The sequence below is a fragment of the Sciurus carolinensis genome, chromosome 11 (assembly GCF_902686445.1).
Source record: "Sciurus carolinensis chromosome 11, mSciCar1.2, whole genome shotgun sequence".
NCBI classification, from domain to species: domain Eukaryota; kingdom Metazoa; phylum Chordata; class Mammalia; order Rodentia; family Sciuridae; genus Sciurus; species Sciurus carolinensis.
In genome coordinates this window covers 110516617-110533965 of record NC_062223.1, presented here as the reverse complement: position 1 = coordinate 110533965, position 17349 = coordinate 110516617, and the positions used below count along the sequence as shown (strand labels likewise).

General features: G+C 37.3%; 1 protein-coding gene across 6 annotated transcripts in view; it reads left to right on the top strand.

The window, feature by feature from the left end:
* The first annotated feature begins 280 nt into the window (after positions 1-280).
* Arhgap20 (Rho GTPase activating protein 20) overlaps positions 281-17349 on the top strand; it is a 126892-nt gene continuing 109823 nt past the window's right edge. For 5 of the 6 annotated variants that reach the window (XM_047519547.1, XM_047519545.1, XM_047519548.1 and 2 more), the window contains exons 1-2: positions 683-982; positions 13618-13700. In XM_047519547.1, coding sequence (XP_047375503.1) covers positions 878-982; positions 13618-13700 — 188 coding nt within the window. In that variant the 5' untranslated portion in view covers positions 683-877. Of the gene's footprint in view, positions 452-682; positions 983-13617; positions 13701-17349 lie in introns of those variants that run through there. The other variant, XM_047519549.1, reaches the window with a different exon arrangement.

Sequence of the window (17349 nt, the reverse complement as noted above, 5' to 3'; positions counted from 1 at the left end):
TTTTCCTTAATTGCGCTTTCGCGTTCAGAATGCCTGCATCTCTGCAGCCCGCAGACAGCGGGAGACGCGGGTGTAAACATGCAGGGGCTGCTGCAGCCAGCCGAGGTACCCAGACAGGCTAGCTTAAGCGACTGCGAATTGCACAAGAGGTCAAGCGATGACACGGGGCTTCCAAATTTGAACCGCCGCTGCACTCTGAGACGTGCAACCCCACCCCGAGGCCTGGGGCGTGGGGCGGGGGTGGGGGTTCGCCGCAGTCCGCCGAAATCCAGAGAGGAATCACTGCAACTCCTCCGTTCAGGCTGAGGTCGCCACCGCTCCGCTGATGCATGCGCTGAAGCGGCGCCTTTCCCCCGGACGCCGCGGGAAAGGAAGGGGTCGGTGGAGTGGGCAGGGCTGCGTGAGAGGCGACTGTCGGTGCACTACAGGCCCGCGTGCTTGACCTGAGCCGGTGAGCTTCTCAGGACTGGGCACACTAGGAGTACGGTCCGAGGTCGGTCAGTCAGTCGTCTGGTCCCTAATGCTATATACACAGAAGGACGCGGGCGACCCACGCTGCTGCCCACCGGGAGGGCCGAAGCCGGAGGAGGGCGGCGGGGGGCGGTCCCGGCTGCGGCGCCCGGCGCGGAGGGGGCGGGCCCGAGGCGGGGCTGGCCGCGGCGCTGACGGGCTGTCGCGGCTGTAATCGCCTGCAGCCCGCGGCGCCGCGCGCAGGCGGCGGTACATGGCCCCGACGGGAGGCGCGCCGCCCGCACCGGAGCTGGGCTCCCTACCTGAGCGCGGCGGTGGCGCCTTGGCACGCGCGTCGTCGCCCCTCCAGCCGCAGATATGACCAATTAGCCTCTTCCTAGGCTGGATTCGCTTGCAGATTTTCTTCATGGAAGCGATGTCCCCCCAGCAGGAGACTCTAGGTGGGCAGCCTGGGCGCTCCTCTTCCCTGACAGGAGTGTCTCGAATCGCGGGAGGCACCGGCACCAAGAAGGTGAGGAGGCTAAGCTGGGGGCCTTGCGCCCGCCGCCGCCGCAGCCCCCACGCCGGCGCGCGCCCTCCGCGTGGGTCGCCGCTCTGCTTGAGCAGGACGCCGCGAGGATTTAACGGTTAACGTTCAAGGTTCCCAGCGGCGGCGCTCTTGCAGACATTCCCGCCTTCGCTCGCCCCTCACGCCGTGCCGCGCCGCCGCTCCCCCGGTTACCCCTGAAGCCCCGGCTTCTCGGTATCTAGAGGCTTGATTCGCTTCGCAGCGGACCGCAGCCCCCTCCCCGTCTTCATCCGCCGCGGGAGCCGCAGCCCAGCGCATCCCTCAGTTTCCGAGCGCGGACTTCGTTTTTTTTTTTTTTGGAGGGGGGGGGGTCTCCTTTCCCTCCGAGTGCTGGGCCCCGGGTCACCGAGGTGGCCTTGGCAGGGTCAGCTCTGATGTCATCAGAGCCGGTGGCGCCTACCCGGGCGCCACAGCCGGCGATTAGGAAGGTAGGCGGTGGCGGGGCTCGGAGGCTGCGGGCTCGGCCGCTCACCTGGCGAGGCGGTGCGGGGAAGGGTGTGCTCCCACGCGGGCGCGCCGAGGTCCCGGCGATTCCGGGCTCCCGGTGGTGGTCAGAGTTGGAGGGGCAGATGTGGGATGCTAGCCGTGCGCGCTGTGGGCGCGGAGGTTTGGCCCGGCCTAGAAGCGGGCTGGGTGCGAGCCGGTGGGCTGCGGTGGAAGGTGTGGGGGGACTGCGACCTGAGCTCCTCGCCCGCGGAGGGCTTGGCGGGGCGGGAGAGGGACCGGGTGCGAGTGTGGGCTCGGCGCGCGTGTTCCTGTCAAAGGTGGGAGAAGGGTTGCGGGAGACAACTTGTAGCGTTCCCTGCCCATGAAGGCGGTGCGCGGAGGTGGGAGGATTCCGACCCGGGTCAGGTTTCTTTGGAACAGTTAGCTGAGCAAGTGCACGTGGGCAGTGAGCTGCCGGCCGCGGCTTAGTCTCTCTCAGGAGTTGATTTGCGTGTTTTTAGCGATATCTGCTTCCCCCTCCTCCAGCCCAAGATCTTCAGATATTTGGCCATTTTCATTCCTTGTCATGGTGGTGGTGCCTTTGCAGCTTCTCTGGAAACAAGTTGCGATTAGAGGGAGAATCGAGCTCTTCCTTAAGAAACATTTTAAGGCATTGCATTGCTATAACTAGAGATTCAAGGAAGGGGTTACACAGGCTCCCTGCTTGTCCAGATTTTACGGCCTTTAATAAATTTTCCCACCAGAATGGTGGGTTGGCTAGAGGTCAGTTGAAGAGAAGGGAGATGGGTGCATCAGGTATAGACGTCTATGTGAGCTCCCAAGGACCTTGACCATGTCGCAGAGCCATCTAGGGGTGTCTGTGAACTTGATGTATGGGTTGTAGTGCCGGCTCAGCCTTTGATGTATTGAGGCTGCCGTTTGTCCTTGTCGCTTTTTCCCCTTCAGAAATGGAGGGAGGATGTGTGTGATCAAGTCTTTCTAAATAAACATATGTGAATTTACCAGGTTAGCGGCACATTTAGGAAGGCAAATGAATGTTCAGTAATTGACATAGATTTTAAAGCATTGTTGATTTTTGTAAACTTAAGGAATTGGAAGAAAATCCAATTTATATCCCTGAACAATTTTCTTTCTTTTTTACGAAGGTTAATTAAGCATGCTTTAGAGCATTAAAAGTAAGATTCATCATTTGTCAAGTAGTACTTGTCCAGTAAATGAAGGGTAGTTTTACCATTTTTTCTCATGTTCCTTTTATTCAGCATAGCCTCTGTCTCCAAGATGGTGTCCTTCATTATAAAATATATTTTATATATTTGATATATTACCAAACCAGTACCTACTTTTGCAAGTTTGCTGGAAAAATTAAATATGAAATTGAGTGAATGATGACATGTGTCTACTTACACGTCTATTTAAAGGCTAGCACTTATTCTTTGTAATTTTTCCCTTGTCTGTAGTTCACATTATTGTGTCCCAGTTGTTCAAGCCAAAAATCTAGGATTCATTTTCAACTCATTTCCTTATATGCAACAACCAGTCCATCAGAATAGCTACTGTCACTTGCAATGTATCTTGAATTTCTGCTTCATTTTCTACTGCTGCCTTTGTAGTGTTAGCCATGTCACCACCATCTCTCACTTGTACCTTTGCAGAACCTCATTGCCTAACACCTTTCTTATCCTAACATGATCCCCATTCTTCATTTAGCAGTACCAGAATGATCTTTTAAAAATGTGAATTTATCATGTTGCTCATCTACTTTAAATCCTGAAGTGGTTTTCCATCACCTTTATAATAAAATTTATTCCTTTTTTCTTGGCAGCATCTACTTCTCCCACTTATCTGCCTCCCCTCCCCTTGCTTGTGTATTCTCCCACCAAGTGGACCTTCTTTTTCAGAGGTGGAGTCATCAGCTGAGGCCTTTTTTAAGGCCTTGTTATTTCTTCTGCACCTGCCCCAGGTCTTTATGGTATTTACTCTTAATGTTTAGATCTTAGGTCTCTCAGAAGCCTGTTTTGATTAGAAGAAAGTAGCCCTCAGTCATACTCTACCTTCTACTTTATTGTCATTATCATTACTCTTTGCCTGATATTTTCTTATTTGTGTTCTTATGTGTTACTTGCACCCCTCACCTGATTTTGAAAACCTTTAGAATAGGGATTCTAAATAGAATAGAGTAAGTTCAATATATTGTTTCAGGTTCTCTTCTCAGTACCTAGAATGCATAATGAGATATCTCAGAGAATGCACTCAAATATCAACATGAAATTCATTTATGTTTTGTATACAGTTTATATACAGAGCTTGAAGTTAATTTTGTACAATAATTTAAGCGCACCTGTGTTTTTACTGCAGCCTGTTACACGAGGTCTAGTGTGGAACTTTGCACTTGTAGCTTAACGTCAGAGCTCAGAAATTTTCAGATTTTAGAGCATTTTGAAGTGCAAATTTTTAGGTTAGGGATGCACAACCTATAGACCAAAGTTTAACTATCTGCTAATGATCATTTGGATTATTTCCAGTTTTGACTATTAAAATGTGATCATTCATATACAAATCTGCATGGAATTTTGATTTTGTTTGGGGTAAACACTTAGGTATAAAATTAGTGGATCTTTTTTAGGTATATACTTAACTTTCTAAGATACTGTTAAGTCTTTTTTTTTTTTAAGTGATTTCACAGTCTCATGAGTAGTATTTTAGAGTCCAATTTTTCCACATTTTCACCTGCACTTGTTATTGTCTATCTTTTTATTTATAGTCATCCTAGTGGGGTGTAAAGTAGTATCCAGTAGTTTTGGTTTGTGTTTTCTTAATAACTGATGACTGAGCATCTTTTCATGTGCTTATCTGTTGTGCATATATTATCTTTGGTTAAGTGTCTATTTTAGTATTTTGCCCAGTTTTAATTGAGTTGTTAGCTTTGAGTTTTGAGAGTAATTGATACATTCTGGATCCAAATTCTTCGTCATATATATGATTTGCGAAATGTTTTCTCTCAGACTGTGACTTGTCTTTCTTATCTCCAGACAGCATCTTTCAAAGAACAAAAATTCTTTCATTTTAGTGATATCTACTTCATTAGTTTTTCCTTTAATTTTACTTAATTGTAGTTAATTTTAATTTAAATAACCATGTTTAGGGATTGCTATATTGGACAGCACAGATCCAGAATAAGAGATAAACAATAACAAACTTTTCTGGCTGTGGAGGCACACACCTTTAATTCCAGTGGCTTGGGAGGCTGAGGCAGGAGGACCTAGAGTTCAAAGCCAGCCTCAGAGACTTAGTCCGGTCCTAAGCAACTCAGGGAGACCTGTCTCTAAATAAAATGTGAAAAAGGATTGGGGATGTGGCCCAGTGGTTAAGTGCTGCTGGGTTCAATATCCAGTACCAAAAAAAAAAAATTAATAAATGGTAATAATTGTTATTAAAGAAACAGACAAAAACCCTGATTAGGACAAATATGGATATTGAACCAGATCAGTCTGCATTAGAGTATTCAAGAGAAGACCTTTTTGAAGTCACCCTTAATTCTTTTATGGGTGAAAAAGAACATGCTTTAAAAAAAATTTCAGGAAATTCAAAGTTCCTAAGACAGGTATATTTGAGGAACTGTGTATAGATGCTATATAAGACGTTGTGCTCTTATATTATAGCCACTTTTATTTTAACCTCAGGTAGAGTTACCTGGCTGGATTACTTGACATATTTGCTTGTAAAAGGATTTGACTATTTCTAAAAATCAAATCCACCTTCAAAGAACAAAGATTTTCCATTGAAAATTTGAGGCTCTTCAAAAGAATATACAATAAATTCATATAATAATTCCAAAAAATAGAGTTCTAAAATATAATGGCATACAGATAATGCAGATAACCATATTTGTACAGAACCGTTTTAATGTCTGGAAGCATATATTTGAATCACGGGATGATTTGTGTTGGCTGTTACGGTTTGAATATGAGTTATCCTCCCAAAGCTCCTGTTAATGCAGGAGTAGTTAGAGGTAAAATGATTGGATTATGAGAGATGTAACTAATCAATCCATCCTAGTTTAAATTGACTGTCTTGAGAGTAATTGTAGACTGGTAGAGCATGACTGAAGGAGGTGAGTCACTAGGGGAATGCCCCAGAGATGTGCATCTTCCTTGTGGCCCCTTCCACTCTCTCTGCTTCCTCACCAGTGTGATTTGAGCATCCTCCTTCTTTGGGCCCCTCCTTTATGATGTGCTGCCTCACCTTGGTCCCAGAGCCATGGAGTCAGCTGTGTATGGACTGAGACCTTGGAAACCATGAGCTCCAAATAAACTTTTCCTCCTCTAAATTGTTCTTATCAAGTATTTTGGTCCCAGAGACAAAAAGCTGACTAAAACTGACTTAAACATATTGACCCTTTGGTTTCACTTATTAATTGAAAACTGTTTAAATAGGTGAGTTTGTGATAGGGAAAAGAGACTTAGAAACACAGGAAAGCAGTTAAGGGAAAATAATTCAACATCTTAATAATTCTTACATAAAATGCTGCCGTTGTAGATTTCGTTCTTTCTTTTTTATCTACTTCCTCTAGGTCCAGATCTGCTTATAGTGCTTCATAGTAGAACACCCCCAAGAACTGACTTCACCATGTGTGTGTCTGGTACTGGAGCTTGAATGAAACCTCTTAGGGAATAAGCTTTAGTTTTATTTTTCTATATTGAGAAAAATATTATGCCCATGCTTCAACCAGTATCCTACTGAACCCATCTCTGGTGTTATTCACAAAATGAGTTGCGTTAAATCAGGTACATAAAATTGTTTTGTTATATGTGCTGCAACTGCTAGGTAAATGTTTGGTAAACATTGACTAATTGTGACAGTCAATGATACAATCACTGGCCTAATTACTTTGGAACCTTTGTGGGGTTTATGCCTTCCTATCTGTTACTTTTCAATGTTTTGTGTGAGGCAGATGTATTTCAGGAGCTTTTCAGCAAGGCTGATTTCCAAGCTAATAACTCAACCTTGCTTTCGGTTAGAGAGCTTGACATTTTCTCCAGATAGATGTATAGGACTATATTTCAAATTTAACTGTGGGTGAACTGAATTCTGTACCTCAGATAATTCTGCGTGGAAAATCCTATGTGTGGGAAACCAGCTAAAACTCTCTCAATTCAGTAGGCTTTTTTATTATACATCTTAAATCTGAGAAGAAACACTCATATCCAATTCTTCTTACTTAAAATATGAACATAGTAATACATTTTAACATGGTAGAGGAAAAATTAACTTTTTATAACTCAAATTCATATATTAGAACAGAATAAATCATAGTTTTTATAAAATCAAAGTTAATCTCTTATTTTTATGCATTTGTCTAAAACTTCCTATGACTTTAGCATTCTCCCAGGTTATGATTTGTTGAAAATTCTGCCAGACAAATGGCACATATTCAGCGAACTGAGAAGAAATGAGAAAACTGATGGTACCTATAGAAAATGAAACAGTCTCCAGTCAATAACTTAGATACCTGAATTCTTTAACAGTTCTTATCCTTCTGTCCTGGATGTGGTGTGGTATGGTTCTTTTCAATATAGAGGCATCTTGTACCTTTCAGGACTACATACAGCTTACCCCAAACACGTAATTATAATTAACTTGCTGCCTTTATAACTTAATTTGCCACTAAAACTTGTAAACTATGAAGTGTCACAAAAGTAGCTATATAATGTCAAGGTTATATATGTGTATATGTATGAGGCTTGCAGGCAACACAGCCCAGTTTATTTTATAATTTTTAAATCCTATTTATCTAGGACAAGTTTAGATTGGAAACATCCAACTGACAGCAGGAGCAACCTCATCAGCACTGTATGTCAGTGGTGTGCTGAGTAGTCTTGACCTAATTTTGACAGACACCTGTCAACTGGCATCACTGAAATGTAAAACCTGTTTTTGGATGTCTGGTCACTTGTTTTTGGCATCTGAAAATGGAATTTATGTATGACCACATCAGCTCACATATCAAAGATCTGGAACACTCAGCTGTTCTGTGGCCTTTTGCTTTCCTTATTTACCTGGGACCCAATTTACACCTAGGAGAATATATTCCTTCTTCTACACCTATATTGACTTCCTGGAACCTCAACTTTGATAATAGTTATTACTAGGTGACACTGTATGTGAGTCTGTATGGACTTGGTTCTTATTTGATGATACAATTCTTTATGGTGGATAGGACAGGTATTATACTTATTTTAAAGAGAATCTGAGAAATTATATGGTAGAACTAGGGCCTAGAATTAAAGCCCAGTGTCTGTCTTCTAGTCAGTGCCCATTCTACATTACATAGATTTTCATGTTTATTGTACATCAAAGTGATAAATTTCTTGTGGAAAGAGGAAAGAGCCAAAAGTAAAAGTATTTCTTTCTTAATCTCAGAAAGAAGTTTATATCCCTTCACAGTAGTCTGTACTGTCGTATTCATTTTAGTTAAATACTCAAACTGATTCTGGATGGGAGGATTTATGAATGAAAAAAAGATTATACTTAGTGCAGACTGACACTGGGCAGAAAACTTTAACTTACCCAGTGGTCAAAATATCACTGTGATAATAGGAGCCAGAAGTAAGGTGCAAGGTTAAAAATAATTCTCTTTTTTGCTTGCAGAGCCAGTGTCTTTGAACTATAATTGTTCAGTGACTAGGATATGTCTTCAAAAATAAATGCTGCAGGCATGCAGAGGAGGTAAAAAAAGAAAGTTTATTGCTCACTGAATTGCACAGACTAGTCACAAAAGGACTGATAATCAAATTTGAATAATGCAATTTGTAAGTTTTATTAAAGATTTTTTCTATCCTTGAAAATTTGGAGTTCTTTAAAAGCTTTCTGCAAAGTCCTTCTTTTAGTACTCTGCTTATTTATTTTACATACTTAAAAGTGACTTCTCCACCATTTCATTTGACTTTGAAATGCTTAGATTTTGTTTCTAAGCAAAATGTGAAAAAATGCAGTTCACCTCTGACTTAAATCTTTCATCCTGTTCCTTTTTTGATATACTTTATTTTCATATAATTGCTTTGAGAACTAAGAATGACTAAAGTCAGAGTGATTTAGAGATTGCAAAAATAGTGTTGTAGCTCTTAGGTGACAAGAACTTAAAATTTTAATGAGAGTTTATAGGCAGGTTTTTATGTAACAAGTGTTTTCCGAGTTCTGAAAAGTAAAAATACAGAACTTTATTTACCTGTTTATAACTTCATTTAATAGACACATTTATGCTAGTATCTTAAAAATCTCATATATAGATGATGTTAATTCATTCACTTAATACACAATTCTTGAATTTACTGTGTGAAAACCCTTAAAGAAGGCATGTGAGGAGTGGTGGCAAGCAGGTGGGTGCTTTGCACATATCTCTGAGGAATTCAGATGAAGAGTCATTGAAACATTTTACATAAAAATATATTGGACAGAAAAGACAAGTAATTTTCCATTTTCATATTTTATACTTCAGATGATTGCTACAAGGAAGAATATTACAGCTTCTGACTTCGAACAAGTTTGCCCAAAGGTTTAATAGTTATGTAGTTAGATTTTTTTATGTTTAACAAATTTAATTCATATATCATACAATTTACCCAATTTAAGTTACAGTTCAATAACTTTTAGAATATTTCTAGAATTGTACATCCATCATCACACTTCTTAGTTATGATCTCCTAATCCCACATCCTCATACCATTGACAAACATTAATTTATGCTGTCTCTTACAGTAAAAATAATTGGACATAACTTTACTATGTTCATATATGAATACATGACCAGTGTAATTCCACATCATGTACAACCACAAAAATTGGAAGTTATATTCCATGTATGTATGATAGTGTCAAAATACATTATACTGTCACATAATTAAAAACAAATTTTTAAATTTTTTTTAAAATTCGAAAACATCAATAAATTGAATTATAACATTCAATAAATAATATATTCTCTAAAAAATTATGCTCTTATTTGCTTATTCTGTACCATTTATATAAATGGAATCATATATGGGCTGTGACTTTTCTCTAAATTAGGGTGTTTTCAGGCTCATTCATGTTATGGCATGTATCAGTATTCATCTATTGCCAAATAAAACTTTATAGTATAAATATATGCCATATTTTGTTTATTGGTTCATCAGTTGATTGATGTTGGGGCTGTTTTCACTTTTGACTATTATGAATAGTGCTGCAGTGAACACTTTTGTACAAGTTTTTGTACCTAGGAGTAGAATTTTAGGATCACATAACCATTTAAGGACCTGCAGAGTTATTTTCCACAGTAACTACATTGTTTTACATGTCGACCAATAGTGTAGGAGTCCAGCTTCTCTTAAGTCTTCACCAGTAAGTTATTTATCATTTTTTATTATAGTCATTCTAATTTGTAGGAAGTGACATTTCATCGTGAGCTTTATTTTAATTCTTGGAATTGTCCAGTTTGTCTGGGTTTTCTTTTCTTTCTTGTGTGTTGGGTGTCATATCTTGAAAATCATTGATGTGCCTCATCCAAGGTTGCCAATATTGTGCCTGTGTTTTTTTCTAAGATTTTTATAGTTTTAGCTCTTTCATTTTAGGTTTTTAAATTGCTTTTCAATTATTTTTTGTGTTTGGTGTGAGTTAGAAGTTCAGCTTCATTCTTTTTCACGTAGTTATCCAGTATTTTGTGGTTGTTTTTTTAGCATACATGAAATTCAGTTTGGAGGCTGCTTAACACTTGGTAAATAGTTTGATATCAAGAAAATCATTTCCAAAAGATAAATTAAATTGTATACTTTTATCTGTTTTCAAGATTGCAAATAGTGTATCTCTTGTTTTAAAAATGGGTATATCTTACCCATTTTTTTAAAAAAGATTACCTTTTACAAATATTTCCCCCCCAAAAAAAACCAAAAACAAATATTTCCTTCCAGAACAGTATCTATTATTTATTGAGTTTACTAAGTATAAACATCAAGTACTTATGAATTCTGAAGAATAGAGTCACACAGTGGATAATAATTTTTTAAGGTAACACAGAAATATACACTACTTAAGTTTACTGTCTGTTTCCTGTGAGGCAAAGAATAATAATTAATCCTGTCACAGAACAATTGTGAAATTTGTTGGTGCTAGTATAAGCATAACCTCAACCTGTCCTGACAAGTTTGTTCTATTATACATTTGTAAGGAAATCAGTAGTCTTAATCTGTCTTGATATATTGTGTTTCATGTAATTGTTATAAACAAGAAGAAAGTATCAGTAAATTTGTTTCAGAGTTCCGATTGTCCCTTTGTTTTGCTATTTGAGCAAATGAAATCTGTTTATTTTGAAAGAATTAATACATAAATCTGCTGATTAAATTTCATTCTATTTGGTATTCTTTTTATTACTTATAAGCAAGATGAAGGCTGCAAATCCTAAATGCATAGTGCATATATTATTTGTTTTCTTGCATAACTCAGGGTGAATATCACAAATAGAAAGTACCTAAAAAAACTATGTAGTCCAAATTTTCTCATTTTATAGGTAAGGAAATAGAGGCTCAGAGAAGTGACTGAATCATCTTGTGTTACATATCTCATTCGTGGTAGGGTAAGTCAGAGTACACATAGTAGGACCTCAAATAAAAATGGTATTCTGCCTATAATTTGATTGCTTTCTTTTCAATATGAATCCAGCTTGAATGAGTGGATAGATATGCTTAGTATTTGACAGTATCTGACAGTTTTATTATTCAGAAAACAGTCTAATCAGTATGCAAATGATCTCTAACATTAACTTTTCATGAAAAAGTTCTATTTTAATAGCACCTTTACAGAGGAATATTTGTCACCTTCATTTGATTATCTCTTCTGTGGTTAATAGCTATCACTCTGAAATATATCCTTAAATCAGAAGGTTGCTTAATTTGAGGTCCATAGAGTCCTGACAAATCCATTTTATAGGCATTTCCGAACCCACTAAAATTGTGTGTAAAACTTAGTTCACAAATTTCTCAAAGAGTCAGTCTTCAAGGTCAACCTGCATTCTCATTCTATAATATTCCTCCATTTCTATTTTGCCTTTTCTTGAAAAATACCTACTTTCCTCCACTGGTCCTGCTATATTAATTTAGAAATTATTACTGTCCCAGATTTAAAATGTCAGATCATTTTAACTTTTTTCATAGACTCTTTTCTCCACATTTTAAATAATTTTATGACGAACTTTTGAACCCTTTCCAAATTCTTCATAAACCTGAATGCTAAGGAACTCAGAATTAGAAATCATATACTGGAACTGAAGAAATCACGTACTAATGAACATCTAGTTTAGGATCTTGGATCTATTGATAGTAATGTCAGAGCATTAGGGGAAGCAGACATAAAGTTGTAGAGATAGGTCATAGAACAGCCCCACAAGATAGGTTAGGCAGACCTTCTATCAAAACAGACAGGGCCAGGGGTTTAGGTGAAATTAACAGGATTGGGCACATTTCAGTTTTTGAAGTAAGAAAAATATAGGTCCCGAATAAAAGGACCCAGGATAGGGAGTAGGAATCAAGCTCAAACCCCCCCCCAAAAAAAAAAACAAAAACAAATGGGTCAAAACTGTAGAACAAGAATCCAGGTTGATCTAAAGACTAGATGTTTGAGAATTTGTGAAATTAAGTTTTACACAACTTCAGAGAGTCCAAATATGGATTCCTTATGAAGTAACAATCCTTTAAAAGATATAGAACATGGCTTGAGGCATATGAACAAAGTGTCCCCATTCTTAAGTCACTTCAGTTTTCCAATATTAAGACTCTATGAGGAGATGCTGCTGTAGTTTGCAATACAAATACTTATCTCCAGTTTCCTTTCTCTCTGCAACTTTGCACTTAAAGCAGCTCAAGACTTTAGATCCCTGAGGTTTGTTTTTAAGGGGTGTGACTAATGGAAACAGTGAGGTGGAGCTTGCAAGCTGTAATATATAAGCTAGGTTATTGAAATCACTGAAGTTGGGAGGATTTGGACTCTCTGGGAATCTGATGACAATAGGGGCTGTTTCTCCATAAGGCAGGTCAAGTACAAATCATGCAGAAAATTTTTATACAAGTAAGCTTGGGGTCTAAAACTGATTCATGGTTAATAACACCTGATTGATGTGTTTGATATTCTGTATTTCTTAACCCTTTTGTTTCCTATCCTTCATTAATGTTTTATAGAATTTCTTTAACTGGTGTCTCATCTGCTTAGGAGATTTGGGAATATAATTTCCATATGTGAAAGATTAAGGTGGGAAACACTGATACAGAGGCCAAAATAGTGGCTGCGGTGATTTGAATCAGATCCCTGGGAGCTTGGTGAATTTGTAGGATGAGAATTTACCAGAGAAATTCAGTGTCTCTATCTGGATGGTTTTTCCTCAATTCCTGTGTTCAGATCTAGGTTCTATTTTACTGGCTAAGAAGTGGTTTTTGTGAACCATGTAAAGGGATACACTGAGCCATCTAGTTTTAAATGGTTCCTTTTAGAGCACCATCCACTTCCGAAGCATGGCTGGCCTGGACCCCTGGGCAGTGGGTAAGACCTCTCAGTGTAATAGTCAAGATAGTGCAAGAAGGTATAACTGGAAGAATGATTGTTATTTGTGACTGTATTGTTACTCTTACTTATCTATCTCTAGAACCAGGTCCTCTGACTGTTAAATATGTAAGATTGAATTTATGGAGTAATTAATCCAGGAAATTTAAGTTGAATAAAGCCTCATTTACCACAAATTTTAGGTCACTGGAAAAGTATCCAAAGTGTTCGTTTATCTTATATTTTACCTAAAAAAAAAAAGAAAAAAATTTTTTTCTTTAATAAGTTACAACAACAACAACAAAAAAAAATCTATGCCCAATATCTAGCATAGGACCAGACACACAGGAAGCAATACTAATGGTTATGATGGTACTTTTCCAAAATAGTCTAGTCAACCTTTAACCTCTTTATTCTCTGACCACAAAAAACACTTACTGCTTATATTACTTTTTGGCACTTAACTATCCTATTTTAGATGTTTCAGTTTTAAAATCCTTAATGAAATCATATATTTCCTTTACAAGCCATCTGACCTGGCCTTCATTTTGATTTTTTTTCTCCCTTAACAGAAAATGAAAACACTTGCAGAAAGGAGAAGAAGTGCTCCATCTCTTATCCTGGATAAAGCTCTGCAAAAACGGCCTAGTACCAGGTAGGTACAAAACTTTATATACACATTTTGATTTGCTTAGAAATTTATATTAGATGTGTTTTTGGGATCATGTGCTTTTGTTTTTTTAATGTGTGGGATTATTTGTTTATCAGTACCAGAATTCTCTGTTTAATAATAGAAAACAGGACCTCTGTTCTGAAATTATTTGATAAGACCTATTTTTTTTTTTCTTTTTTGGGGTACCGGGGATTGAACCCAGGGGCACTTAACCACTGAATCACACATCCCCAGCCTTTTTGAATATATTTTTTATTTAGAGACAGGGTCTCACTAAATAGCTTAGGGCCTTGCTAAGTTGCTGAAGCTGGCTTTTAACTCATGATCCTCCTGCCTCAGCCTCCTGAGCAGCTGAGATTACAGGCGTGCACCACAAAGCCCAGTGATAAGACCTATTTTTTATGGGATTCAGAGCCCTTCAGAGCTAGTGTATGTGTTTGGTTGCTATCAAACTGATTCAGAAGTGAATCTTACATCACATAGTAACAAACATGAGGTTCCACATCGTGTCAAACTTTACTTGTAGAAACAATTAGAAATCACAATACTGAAAAACAAATTTCAGTTATGCACAAAAATTTCCTTTTTTTTTGTCACAAGGTGATGCCTGTACATGGATGAGCTATTTTAACCAATTTTAGATATAAAGAAAGATAACAATAGTAATATTGTTTTTAAATGAAATATTGGTTTCTTTTAAGTTGTATTGGTTAGTTATTAAAATTTGAAATGAAAAATGCAGGCTAAATAGCTATTAAAATGGTCATTTTACCTATTAAGGCTAAGTATTATTTTGATGGAAATTTTCAGGAAGTCTTTTATAATGTGTAGAAATTGAATGTATTCATTTTAAATGGCATTTTAACTCAGGAGTTTTTGTGTTCAAACCCTATGATGACATTCCCTTAAGCAAGGAATCCTTTTATGTAAAAAGAAGCCTTTATCATCTTTGTTTAAAATGAGAGTACACTAATAACTATCAGTCCTAAGAATTATGTGCTAATTTAACAAATTATGTGGACATATGGAAGTTTTTTAGTGCCAAAATAAATTCCATTTCCCAATTTCAATTTCTGAAAATTATCAAAATACCTTTCAATATCATATGTAAATGACTTTGGACTATTTGCTTTAGCGTATCTTTGCATTAATGTAGATAAAAGGGTGGTTATATCCTCACAGTTTGACCTTAATTGCCAAAAGTGCGGTGGAAAGTTGTTTTTTTTTTAAATTTTTTTTCTATTTCAGTGTGGAAAGTATTTTAAGAGGAGGTGGATACAGAAAGGAGGCAGAATTATCAAATATATCTGTTAATTCTCTATTGTATATGAAAAGATTTGTTGTTCACTATTTTTTATTAGATTCAGTTTTAGGTGAAATTTATTAGTGGCTTCTAGGTTGGAGGTGAACTAGGCTTTTTAGTTAAAAATAGTCCTGATATCATTTATCATATAAAGAAGCTTCACCCAGATCTCAGGGATCAGTAGGCACTTTCCCCCAACCCAAGGCTAGAATCTATATTAGTATGCATATAGATACTGAAACTTGCTAAGATGCATAAGTTTCATATAAACCAGTGGCTCCCAAACCAATGGTACTAACCTTTAGGGGGCATTTTGGAGTTGTGTGGAGCATTGAGTTTTTCACAGTGAATTAGTGGGCCCAGAAATGTTGGCCTGTGTGAAGCACAGAACATCCTACATAGCAAAGAGCTGTACAATTCCTACATAGCTTTTGAATGTCCTATGTATGGAATATTTGTAAAGGGGGGAAAACCTTTATGTAGTTTTCTATGCCTAAAGCATATTTTATTTATGAACACAAAAGTATTTCATACATTTTATAAATACTAAATTTCCTGAAATGCAGCTTTGTACATCAAGAGATAATTGTACTTGATATTGTTTGGGACCATTTCCAAAAATCACTTGGCTATACTTCATTTTTGTTTTCTTGTTGCGTGAGAATTTTTTAATTCTACCTCTCTTAAATTTAAATGTATCAATTATAAGTAGGTGTAAGCATCTATTTCATTGCCTTTTAATATAGTCATGCTTGAGCAGGTACATATTGAAATACAAAATTTATTATTGTCATTTTATTTTTCCTTTATATTGCTATTAGAATATTTTATTAGTGTGTTTGAAATTATTTTAAATACCCATGAATTTCATTTCAGGATATAAAAGGAGAAATATAAAAGGAGAAATTAAATTATATAGACTTTTATGTAACAGAAGGGTGTTGGATGTAGTAGGATCAAGAACCACTAAGATAAATGAGGTGCCAGGTTAGGAAAAGTGCTCACACTTACCTGACTTACCAGGAAAGGTAATTTATTATTGTTTTGGGTTAGAGAATCAGTCTAATAATGTATAGCCACGTCCCTCCCCTTCCTTTTTACCTCCACAATGATTGGTGTTTATGTTAGAGTCAGTTCCCCAAATTCCTGTCTCCGTAGTCACAAAATACAATGGGTTTAGTGTCAAAATACCCCTAGAGAAAATGTTTTGAGTTAAAGTTGTATGTGTTTTAAATTAACTTATTTCCTATTAGTTTCTATAGATCAATAACAAGTGTAGAAGTGCTAAGGAACAGGACATTCTTACAGAAATGATGTTTTTAAACTCTGTGTAGCTGTTGGTGGTTAGACTCTGAATCTGTACAGAATATTTGTAAGTAGTATAATTTTAGTTTGGGAAAGAGCCTTAAAGGTGACCTAGTCTGATAATTCCCAAACCTTTCTAACTTGGTTTTCTGCAGTGGGACTCAGGCATCTGCATATATTTTCAAAAACTCTCTGTAGTTCACTCTGGTGCATTCCTTTTTTAAATTTTTTTTTTTTTTATTTTGGTAGGAACACTAAATATGAGTTCTACCACTTTACAATATACAATGTATTATTGCTATTTATAGGATTCTGATGTACTTTTGATGGAGAACCACTGAGATATAAAAGAATCCATTTGTACTTACTTGCTTATAAAATAGAATATCAAAATGGTTTTGAGAAAGTATTTTAAATTAATAAAAGTAATTCATATTTCTTATAAAGCAAACAATAGGAATATGTATAAAACAAAAAGTAAAGTCCTCACTTCATCTCCAGGGATAGCCACTGTTAATAATATATTCTTTTAAATTCTTATATATGCACAAGTTATTGGAATTTTTATTTACGTTCCCTCATATTTAAATTCTCACTTTAGCATAGATAAATTAGTCATTTCCATTTTCAAGTTTCTTGCAGTTTTTGTAATTGGATATCAAACCTTATTACAATAGACATTCCAAAAGTCTGAATTTTATCTGTCTTTACATAATATATGTTTTTGAAAAGTTTTATCAATCAGATTTTTATAAAGTATCGAGTTTGCTTTTTAAAAGAAATACATAGTAAATTGTTTTAATTAATAGACTTCTGTTTTTCAAAGTTGTCAAAAATAATTAAGATTTTTGCTTTTATATGTTACATGCCAGAAACATGAAAAGTCTCTGATGTCCAAGATGATAATACATCTATTTCATGTAGAATGTTACACAGAAAAATTCTAGTACCTCCCCGAAAGTCATTATCTCTTGAGATGCAACATGGGAACTAGCCTGCAAAAGATTTGTATGCAATATGGGG